This window comes from Elaeis guineensis, chromosome 3 (genome assembly GCF_000442705.2).
Source record: "Elaeis guineensis isolate ETL-2024a chromosome 3, EG11, whole genome shotgun sequence".
In the NCBI taxonomy this organism is placed as follows: domain Eukaryota; kingdom Viridiplantae; phylum Streptophyta; class Magnoliopsida; order Arecales; family Arecaceae; genus Elaeis; species Elaeis guineensis.
Genome location: NC_025995.2, coordinates 111,640,777 through 111,652,712, shown reverse-complemented (window position 1 = coordinate 111,652,712; position 11,936 = coordinate 111,640,777). Strand labels below are relative to the sequence as shown.

The following is an 11,936-nucleotide window of genomic DNA, read 5'->3' as shown; positions in this document are numbered from 1 at the left end:
TCTATTGAAATTCGTCAATATCTAAGGTGAGGCTAACAATACTACTGGATGAATGGTTTTTTTTATGGCAAAGTATATCAAAGAGACTATATGGACTAATATTGAGGACCTTTCTTTGGCCTTCAAAGATAATCTATTTTTTGATTTTTTTTAGATATATTCATACTAAAATTGTATGGACAATCTGACTTGCCAAAAAAAAAAAAAACCTAGATACAGCACCAGTCCTGCTGGACCTGATGCCTCGACTAGTTTAAATGTGATAGATATTGGATTGATATAGGAGATATCTTCCCTGGGAAATTCCTACAGTCCTACATGATATCATATTGTACTAGTATAAAATTTATAAATATGATATGTTTAAATTGAAGATATAACATTTTATAAGTTTAATGTACGAGTGCAACATATTGAGTTTGAACCAATTCGAAATTTATACTTGTCCCGTCAGGCCAAGTGCCCGGACTACTGGTTGTTTGAGAGTCAGGAGAGAACTAGCCTCTCCCCAGGCCGAGCGACAAGACTGGCTAAAACTAAATTCAGAACTAATACCGTCAAATGGAGTAGCGGGTTTAGTTTAAAGAAAATCACAAGGAGTTTAATTTAACTGGTTTTGTCAGGGGGCTGTTGGGATCAGTTTAAACTTGAGACATATTACTGGTACGTGTCATTCATATTCTAGATGGGGATGTGTAACTGCAAGACTGTTTGCATTAATCTCTTGGTCGAAAATGTTGAGGAAAGTTCAAAAATGATATATACATCGATAAACATGATCCACTATAAGAAGTAAATGTTATAAGACACGCATCTTCCGTTCATGCAATATATAAAATTTCTTAATTGAAAAGAATTACTAATTCATGATTTATTCAAGAAACAATAAAAAATCACAAAACTAACAATGCTACTGTTGTTATTTGCAGTTATGTGGTCTATTGCTCTGCACTTATCTAATGCCAGTCTTAAGCCTTTTCCCACGACTAATCTTCAGAACATTTTCAACTTCTGCAATTCTTCCTCGCTCAGATGCGAAGCTAACAGAACTTTACCAACCAAACCCAACACAAAAATTATGTGTGCATGCGCTTGAAAGAGACCTTTTATGATTCACTTTGACTTTGTTGCAAAATTTTTATGGTGTTTTAGGCTTAAGAGATGGTAGCGCGGACAGCATGCCAGTTTGGGTGGTGACGGAGGATCCGTAAAAATGGGCTTGTTGGGCCTAACAGTGTTGGCTATTGTTCATGACCAAATTGGCCCTATGAGTCGTTCTGTCTACGTTTCTGGGAATCTCTCTCTCTCTCTCTCTCTCTCTCTCATTTCCTGAAAATTAAGTCATATATATATATATATTGAAGTTCATAGAAACGTGAAAGACTTAATTAAAATGGTGACATGCAATATTTCCAAGTAATTTTGTAAAAGTATACGGATGAAATACCAATCCATGTTATAATTATGCAAATTCAAATTCTTGGAGAAGCACTGGAACTTTTGGTTTTTATGCTTTTAAATGAAGAGGTGTGACCATTAACGTAAGCTCATGAGCTATTTAAGATTTGTATTTCAGAAAGTCGAAAGAAATTTCTCTTTTTTTGGTACAGAAATTTCGGATGTATGACGTCGCAGTACTGTTTCTTTCTTTTTTTTTTTTTTTTTTTTTTTCGTGTTTGGTATGAAGCACAGTATTCATATAATAAGAGCGTACAAGTTTGACCAAGTAAGCAGGCTACCGTAGGCACAAAAAGGCCACCCATTACTGGTCTGTAAGAGTGAAATACAATGAGAGACAAATGAGAACCAAAAAAAGCTAGAGACAAACATAATTTACAGAGAACACATAACCCAAAATGAATAGGTGAAGAAGCAAGAAAACTATACAATTTGAAAGATTGTCATTGAAAATATGATCTGACCATGCTGCTGTTGTGGTTTGGTATCATTTTGAAGCTTAGACTGATGCATGCTATGGTTAAGTATGAAACGAAACTTGAAGTATATGTCGCTGAACGTGCAGAGGCATGAGAAAGAGACATGTAGCATATATACTAGAGCATGCTGCAGGTGTCTCTTCAGTTTTGAATCCACATAGGTTGTGCTTATCCCAACTGTTGAGTAGGAAAGAACCAAAGCCTAAGACTAGATATTGCATAAAGTCTTGCAGCAGCTGTGAAGACCCAGATTGAAGGATGAAGAGTATACACTGTGGTGCGAAGTAGCAATTGTACAGCTTGAAGAAAGGATATCCAGCCAAAATAGCAAGAACCCAGTGACCTGTAAGGAGATGACGAACAGATAAAAGACGTTGAAACAAACTGTAACAAGAAGTAGCCTGAATGTCGAACACCCCTTTTGTAAAAGCTTCTGGCAGCAAATCCATCATGCTCACGTGATGCAGTATTGAAGCCCAAGATGTATGCTGAAGTAGAGAGACCATGAAGACGTTATAAACATGTCCTGATACCTATTCCCTGGGCTTGTGGCCAGCAGCAAATAGACATAGGCAACAGATCGGGCCGCCCGTTATACGACCTGATCCGGCATGAAATGAGCCGTGTCTAGCATGGCCCGTTAGCTACAGTAACGGATCATACTAGGCTCGATCCAAGGGGCCGAGCTAGGCTGAAAGTTTGCGGCCCGCGGTCCAGATCCGACACGATCGATGAAGACCTAAGTTGGCACGACCTGTGGGCTAGGCACAACACGACTCCCTGGCCGGCCCGGTCCAGGCCTGGCACGCGTGGAGATTTTTTTTTGAGATTTTTTTTTGTAAAAATAGATGTGAGATTTTTTTGTAAAAACAAAAAATCACTTTGTAATGGTGGGGGGTTTGGCATAAACCCCTATCGATTTATTAATATCAATCAAAATGGTACGAGGGAGGGAGGGGATAGGTCTGACCGCCAAATACAATGAGGAAGGAAGAAGAAATTGAGGTGGCTCACCTCAATAATTAAAAGATAAAATTAAAAAATTATAAATATAAGAAATTAATCATTAAAAATCTTACTGATCATCATGTATCGTCAGTAGTATTTGTGTTGTCGTCATCATCGAAATTTATATTATATCCATCTTCATCTTGAAGTCTCACATTGGCATCTAACCAATTTTTGAAGCAAAGCAGCATTTCACTTGTTTCGTCGGTCATCCTGCTCTTCTTTTCATTCAGAACTCGTCGATCTATACTAAAAGCAGATTTCGATTCTACTATAAACATCGGCACAACTAAGATATCATGTGCAATAGCAAACATTACAGAATATTGATTTTGACACTTTTTCACTATGCTAACACATCAAGATTGAAGATTGAAGATCATTTCATAAATAAAATTTAAGTTCACTACTTCAAAATGAAGATAAACTTGAAGAAATATATGTATATCTTCTATGTGCAATGAATGAGAAAACAGATGATGAATAAAAGTACTAGATTCACGAATCTTATCATCATATAAAGCATAAATATCATAAAGAAGTTAGTTTACTTCAGCTTTTGTGGGTTCATGATTTAGATTCATATTTTCACAATATGCATTAAGTAAAATTAAAACACCACTTAATTTAATACGTCAATCAAATACGGCAGCTAAGTTATGCATAGGACATATTGTGTCCCAATACTCATTCCATTTAAATTCTATTTCATAAATAATAGGCTCTAAAATATCATCATATCTATGTTGTATAAATTTTTGGCTAATAAGATATGTATATTGTAAAAATGAATAAGAGGTTGGATAATAAATATCAGAAAAAATTTCAGTGGCATTATAAAAACTAACTATTTTTTTTTTAAATTTTACTTTTGTTTCAATCAATGTAAAATCTAATTCATGATTATTAATATATGTATCTAATAAATTTTTATATAAATATATATCATATATCATTATATATGTCGAGTTACTATGAGTAAGAATATCAAGTTTAAATTTTTTAAAATATTTATCATGATCTATACATATTTGTTTAAATTCTTAAAGTCTTACTTTTGAAGCTTGAATAAAAGAAACTATATTTCTAATTTTTATAATAATATCTTGAGCTATATCCATACCAAATTGAATAGAGAGATTTAAAATATGATATTCACATCTAATATGCAATAAATTCCTATTTAGAATGGGATGCAAAGAGTCTTTCAATAATCTAATAGCAGAATTATTATTAGATGCATTATCAAAAGTAATAGATATAATTTTATCATTAATACCATATGTACATATAGTTTAATAAATAGCGTTAAAAATTTGTTGCCCAAAATGTGAAAAATCAAAAGTAAGAAAAGCAAGAATATATTTATTTAATAGTCAATCATTATCAATATAATGAGCAGTAACAGCAATAAAATAATAACTACCCATAGATGCTATCCAAATATCAAAAATTAATGATACTTTTGAATTTAGGACAGAGAGAGATTGGATCAAATTTTGTTTCATTGCTAAAAAATTAGTTATAGCTACTCTTCTAAATGTACATCTACTAGTTCTTCTATAAACGGATTATAGGACTAACTGAACATACTCTTTAAAATTAAAAGATTCGCATAAACTAAAAGATAATTCATCCTTAATTATCTATTTGACCAATGCTTTCTTTTGATTTTCATGATTATATGCAAAACTACCTACAAAACTACTTTTTTTTATATTAATAGTGCTTTGAAGACGAGCATCACTCATAATATAGCTTTTTTGATATCTTTTCAAATGGCCAGTTCCTCCACTACTAGCACAACTATACAATTTAGTACATTTTTTACATTTTGCTTTTAAAACTTTATCTACCATAACTCTTTCAAAATCATTCCATACGGCACTAGTTCTCTTACGAGAAGAAGAGGCAGAGCCTTCACGTTCAGTATTGATTTCAAAAAGAGGAGGAATAGTAGTTTCTTTTCCCTCTGAAATTGAAAAAATGCCAAAATAACTCTCATCATAAGATACCATATCTAAATATGAGTTATGCAAATAAAAAAAATTTACCAAACAAAGAAACTAAGTAGAGGTAGGCCACAGGTGAAGATTTGTAAGCTTCTTTTTAGCCAACTCCTCCTTATGACCTCAACAAAGACCTCCAAAGCTCCGATGGACTAATCCTCCTCTTGTATAGTACTTGAACACTTACTAATTGCTAATTGAATACTTGCTAAATATTGCTAGAAAAGAATGGTAGAAAAAGAAAGGAGAATTGATTTGGTGCGGTGAAAATGGAAGAAGAGGAGGGATATTTATAGAAATCTAATATTTTTATTTTTTTAAAATATCTCTCAAATTAGCCGTTTTATAACCGTTGAGAAAGTTAAAATGGCTATTTTTTCAAAAATAATAATTATAACCCCCAAAAAAAAAGAATTTAGCCGTTACAGGCCGGGTCTGGCCCGTAACAGTAATAAACGGACCGTGCGTGGCACGGCCCGTAATGACGCTAAACGGTCGTGCTAGGCACAGCCCGTAACAGGCTTAAACGGGCCATGCCTGGAATGGCCCGTTTGGGTTGATTTTTTTTAGAAAAAAAATAAATAAAATAAAAAGATCACCCATCAAGTCCACAGGCCGCCCATCAAGTCCGTAGGCCTGACGAGCCATGGGTCGTGATAGATACAGCCCATCAAATCCCAAGCCTAGGGCTATGCCAGACCAGGATCCGAGGTAAATAGGCCATGTCAAGCACGGTCCGTTTGGACTGTGGCCCGATGAGCTTGAGCTGGGTCGTGCCAGGCACCGCCCAATCCATGTCTAGTAGCAGAACGACAATAAAAATATCCAGGAAGCCCCACCAATCAGCGAGATTTGATTGTAGAAGAACACATAATAAAGAAATAATAACAGTGAAGTGCAGTTAAGGAGAGTTGCTACACTATAATATAGAGTGAATAAGAGTAAAATACTGAATTTCAATGTAATTAAGCTTGGGGACCACATAACAGCAGAACTACTATGTAATGAGTGATGTAACATGAAGCAGACTTTGAGCATAAACCTCCTGCTGCTTGCATTAAAGAGATCTTCGTTTCTGGAACATACATCATATAATAGAAGAAGAGTACTATAGGAAGTTATAGAATCTGTATGTAGAAGCTTATCTAGATTATGTATGTCTAGAGAATCGAATATCACAATCATCTGCATGAATTAAATGAAGACAGCCATCATCAAAATTGTGTACAGTGGACCACACAAAGTCACCCAAGAGTGCCTCATTTACCGAGTGATTAGCCACCTGGTTGGCTTCCCAATAAGTATGAGAAGCATAAAAAAAATTAACAATGTTTTTCCAGTATCAGATATCTTGAAGGAGTGGCTGATGGGCGGGAGGTGCAGCTGAGTCCTTGGTAATGCAAGAGATAACAATACTCGAATCACCCTCAAGCCAAATATTGGTGGCATGAAGCTCATGCACAGCCACCTGAACACCTAATCAAGCTGCATGCAATTCAGCAATAAGCATAAAAGTGGGAAATAATAGTTCACCTCCAGCTCTAATTGCACAAGCATTATGATCTCTTATTACATAGGCTGTTGCAGCTTTGCCATCGCAATACTGTTTCTAGTAAACAGTGGTTTGGCTTTGTTTTACAGCACCCTATTTTTTTTTTCAACAGCATTTATTTAGAAAAATTATTAATTAAAACGGTTCTACCACATGTATCTTATACCATCCAATAAAAAACCAGCACATCACCAATTGTTGAAAAAAGATACTATCATCCAAGCTTGATTGAAAATTTTAAATTAAAAAAAAAAAATTACTGTTAAATATAATTGGCCAGCTGATAAATTTTAGTATTTTGAAGAGAAAAAAGTTAACTGCATTAAACAATGTACGAACTTCTTATTGGATGGTGCAAGGTACAAGTAGTAAAACTATTCTAACCACTAACTTCTCATTTACTTACCTCATAGAGCTGATTACATCTCAGTTTTGCATTCTCTGAATTTGTATTAAATTACCTAGACTTTGCCTCCGATAACAATACACACAAAAATACTCTTCAACAGCTATTAACAAACAGAGAAATCTATTGTGGAACAACCGAAGGGGCACCCCGAGCATGCCGAACTATGTGTGAAAGCAAAGCCTCTGAAACAACCAAGATAATGAAGGACCACTAAGCTGCCCAGTTATTCAATGACCACAAAGGCTTGTGAGAGGATATTGTAGAGAGCCCTACGAATAGTTACAGCACACTTCCAATCTCCTAACAGCAGAACAACCAAAACAAGTTCCAGAAACAAAATCAGTATTTTTCAAGAGGAAAGAAATTATCTGTCTTGGATCTTCAAATAAGAAATTCTAGATACAAGCATGAATACTAACGATCTAGAGGCTTTTGCTCATCCTCTCAAGCAGGAAACAGGATTGAACCAACCAAGAAAGATGGTAAGAGCTGCAATACAAGTTTCAAGAGCCTCTCAAATATTGAGACCTTGTATTAACAAAATGGAGAAAGGACCATCATACTTACAATGTCCATCATCCACCAAGCAATAACCCATCCACATACATACACCTAGACATTGATTAATACGCAATCAGAGCCAGGCAATTCTACATGAAGAGTTCATCCAGGTAACGATCCATGATCTCATACACAGACTCCAGAAATGCAGTTTCGCTGGAGCCTGGAAGAACAGAATCCTTCGCTTCATGGATGATCTGCTCAATCTTGGATTCTTTCTTGAGCGTCTCCCTGCACAAGACGCTCCCAATATCATATGGCGTAAGCCCTCTTTCTGCACCCTTTTTCAAAAGCATGGTGGAGATGCGCAGAGTGCGAGAGCACTCAGGTGATAGTTCCCACCCATGGAACTTGAGGAGCTCAATATCTTCTTCAGCATCTAATGATCTTATATAGTCAACTGTTTCAGCATTGAAAGGTTGGCGAGCTTGGGGCCAATAGAGCCACTCAAAGGTGCAATCCTCAAACTGCAATGGCACAGGGATAAACAGTAAAACTTACCAATGATGTGAAATTAGTGTTAAAAGACAACTTAAAAGCACATTAAACTCAAAGAAGAAGACATTCAGGATGTTAGGATGCCGATGATTACATCCAAATGTTAACCCAAGTATACAAAGAAAAGAAATTTACTACAGGTAGCTTCCAATTCATAACCAAGGGACATGTGCTTATGCTGATGAATTTGTATGACACAGAATGGAATGATGTGATTCTTGTCGAGAACAAAGTAATATTATAATGTGGACTCTCAAAAGACTCCAATCTATGGAGTCTAATTTGTTCACATAACGAAATAAGCAAGCAAAGATTAAAACCAGACAATAGATTGCATCTATAAGTCTTCTAGTTTCAGAGTCATATTACAAGTCCTGAATTTAGAAAAAAAAAATCCAAAAAATCATTTTGACTAAAAATCAATTAACATTTAGTTTCCGGCTCATCTGCTCATTCAAAACAAAGCAATCTAGTTGGTAGACTACATTAGAGACTTTTCACTATAAATAGATTCAATAGCCTAAGGTAAATAAAACTCAAGACATGATCAAAAAAACTAAGTTCTTTAGTGACAAAGTTTGTTGCACCCACTGGTGAAACACCTCACTTGGGTGGCACTGTGGTTAGAGGCAATTGGTTTGAAGGTGGCTTTCAGCGACAATACAAAAATATGAGATTTGGAAACTTTTTCCCTTAATAAATATAAGGTTTAAAGTTTCAATTTTGTTATAGCTACTAGTGCCTTAATAAATATTTTCATATATGAGATGTTAGTAAATTGTTGTTGACATTTAGAATATTCTGATACCTTGCTGATCACAAAAAGCATGAGACAATTATTTATAGCATAAAATAATGGAATAAAACTTTAACTTTAATCATATTTCATAAAATATCATATTTCTATTGACACGTAATTTGATCCTCTCTAGGAATGAATCTTGGCTCCACCACTAGGAATAGTGTAAGAGTACAATCTAGAAAAGATGGAAACCATTAAACGGGTATTATGAAAATAAATAAATAGGTTGCGAAGGATATTAGGGATACAATATGCATGGATAGTCAAACAGATTTTACAAAGGGGAAAATCTAGACACAGATTAGATGAAACATATAGTTTCACCTTACATACTAAATTATAATATTTACGTTAATCATATAGCATCCACAAAATCAGATGCATAAAGGGAATCGGATATGATGACAAGTAAAATCCAACTATTTGATGGATCAGATATCAAGCAAATTCTTGTTAAAGTTCAGGTTTCCTAATGATTATGGTAAATGCTTACAACCACACTTCTAACAGAGTAGAAGATTTGGCTATCATGAATAATACTTCTGAACAAACAAGAGATTAAATACTAATAAGCTTCTGCCATCTAATGCATTTCTGTTAAAAATCATAAAAAAGGTGATTAGAAATATAAAAGGAAAAAAACATAACTACCACAAAAAAAGTGATCTCCAAGTCCTTATACTAAGAATGAAAACAACATGAAGTGTGCTCGAGTGATCATTAACTTAATCATAATATTGATTTAACATCATTTTCAACATCTAAAAAAGCACAAACAAGAGAGAAATACATAAACACTATATTGAAACTCTAGTATGCAACAATAGAGTAGCATTTACTTACATTCTCAGGCAAGCAGTATCCATGATCAATTGGAACCAGCACAAACTGCCCTTCTCTATCCTTGCCAAGCAGTATATTGCCAGCATGTCGATCAGCATTTGCCAATCTTATATCCAACACAGAGATCTTATGAACCTCCTCTACTGGGAATGCCCGAGGCCCTATATCCTCACAGCTCCCACAGTTCTTCACAAACATCTGCAAGGATCCAATCTTGTAGTTTTTTGCTATATAACCATACCCATCATGATGATTAAATCCCTCATGCAAGCACTGCACCAAGACTGTCGGAGGAACACCAGCAAAGCCAAGTTCGTCACTTGAGCGGCGGCCACCAATAGGGTGGTCAAGGATGTATGCTGCAACCTCCCTTAGCGCACCCTCGCCTACCCGTGTCCCCCTTTTTAAGCCTTCACCATCTGATGACAAAGGAAGCCCTCGAGGATTGTTCTCGGCCATCGGCTCTTCATCAATTGGCTTAAAAACAGCAACGTAGTTGTGACCTGAGACATCTTGCATAAAGTACACTCCCCCTGAGCCTTCTGAAGATAAGACTGGAGCGTTGCCCTTCTCCAATCCACTTATGGTAGATCTAACCAGACCCATAATCACAGGAGAAAATTCAACATTGGGATTAACGATCACTGGCTCAACCCAAGCATCTCTATCTGGCTGCTTCTTAGCAATTATCTGAAGGTCATTGACCCCTTTGTTTTCCTTCGGATCAGGTGCAACTATTGACAGCTCAAAATCCTTGTTAACCGGACTAGCCCTAACTTTAGCTGATTTACGGATCAGCAAATGGACAACCGCATCATTGTTCTTGCAAATGTCATCAATCAGCTGCTGATCATCAAGCTCCTTCTCATCACAGATGAGCTTATCCTCAAGATCACAAAAATCCTTACCCTGCTTAGCGATCTGCTGTTTGATGTAACCAATATTCCGGCTCCGCTCGGCTTGGAATTCAAGTTTCTTTCCGCAGGTAGTTTTCACGGTGATGACACGGAGATCGCTGAGCCGGATGACAAGGTGGAGCACATTCCCATCAGTCACTCCATAATCCCGGACGAGGCTGTTGTTTCGAGCCAGCTCCCTGCCATCGAAGACAAGCTTCTGCTTCTTGACCATAAATCCTTTACAGGTCTGGATCCTAAGCTTCACGGAGGCGATCGAGTCGTATTCCAGCACCTGCATGGGGATCACAGATGAACCCGGGATCGCGAGGTAGATCAGGATGGACTCGGGCGAGCAATGCGGCGACCTACTGCCATCGAACCGGATGGGGGAGAGGGCCGGATCTTCCCGGATGGGGCTGAGAGCAACGCCGGCGGACGACATCTTCGTTCTCTAAGGGGGAGCACAAGGAACCCTCGCTAAAAAAGGCGAGATTTTTCTCCTCTCAAACCCTAGAAGCCATCATGGATTATGATCTCTTTCTCCTCAAAGATCGAAGTGAGGATCCCAATGTTACCTGGGATCGGAATCAAACCCCAGAAAACCCTGACAAAAACATCCCATTTTGCCCAAAGATCAGCGATCAAACCCTATCAAGAGACTACGGTTGCAAACCTCAAACAAGAAGACCACCACGTAACAGAACCAGTCGGGTTTCACAGCAACAGGATCGAGATTCCAATACATGGGGCATTTTCACCCAAAAAAAAAAAGGAAACAAAAATAAAGAGCGATGGAAGAGGAAAAGGAGGAGTTGGCGAGAAGGATTCTTACCAAAAAGGAAGAATGGCAACTAGAAGGCGAGGGGATTAGCGTCTCGATTGGGTTCTCCTTCCGCTCTTCGTTCCAGAGGCCGAGAACTTTTTTCTTCTTCAAGTTTTCTTTCACTCCTTCAATTTTTTCTTATTTTTCATTAACAGAAAGAAAACGAGAGAATTTCGGGACGGGTGGAGACGAAGATATAGCCTGAGCCGCCGGCCTTATATACGCTTGGACCAGGAACTAATGGAGACGGCGTTAACCAGAGGAGACGGCAGTTCATGAAGCTACCCAGAAGCATCGTTGGTCAAAATGACCATCATGCCTCTGGATTATATTAGGGAAGTAGAGGTGAAATTGTACCGGATAACCGTAATATCCATCAGAATCCCTTCTTATAACCCAATCTATCGGATATAGTTAAAAATTAAATATTATTCATATTTCTTAGAAAAAAAAGATATGAGTAAAAATAGACAGCTATCTCATTTGCATTTAAATACTCGATTCTATTGATAATCCTATTTAATTTTATAAATTATAAAATTTTTTAAAAAATATATTAATATATTAATATGCTACCAACTATTAACTTGATTTA

At 36.6% G+C, this 11,936-nt stretch overlaps 1 protein-coding gene across 1 annotated transcript; it reads right to left on the bottom strand.

The window, feature by feature from the left end:
- Window positions 1-7,240: 7,240 nt before the first annotated feature.
- On the bottom strand, window positions 7,241-11,521 carry LOC105040897 (phosphatidylinositol 4-kinase gamma 4). The gene is made up of 3 exons (XM_010917644.3): window positions 11,351-11,521; window positions 9,620-11,122; window positions 7,241-7,943 (listed from the first exon to the last, which is right to left on the bottom strand). The coding sequence occupies exons 2-3, from the start codon at window positions 10,958-10,960 to the stop codon at window positions 7,566-7,568; spliced, it is 1,719 nt and encodes a 572-aa protein (XP_010915946.1). The 5' UTR covers window positions 10,961-11,122; window positions 11,351-11,521; the 3' UTR covers window positions 7,241-7,565.
- Between the last annotated feature and the right edge of the window lie 415 nt (window positions 11,522-11,936).

What these genes read in the sequence shown, in the direction of transcription:
- LOC105040897 (XM_010917644.3), bottom strand. Translation starts at nt 10,960, where the DNA reads ATGTCGTCCGCCGGCGTTGCTCTCAGCCCCATCCGGGAAGATCCGGCC. An exon ending in GATACTGCTTGCCTGAGAAT is followed by an intron (nt 7,944 to 9,619) that starts GTAAGTAAATGC and finishes GTGCCATTGCAG; the next exon opens with TTTGAGGATTGCACCTTTGA.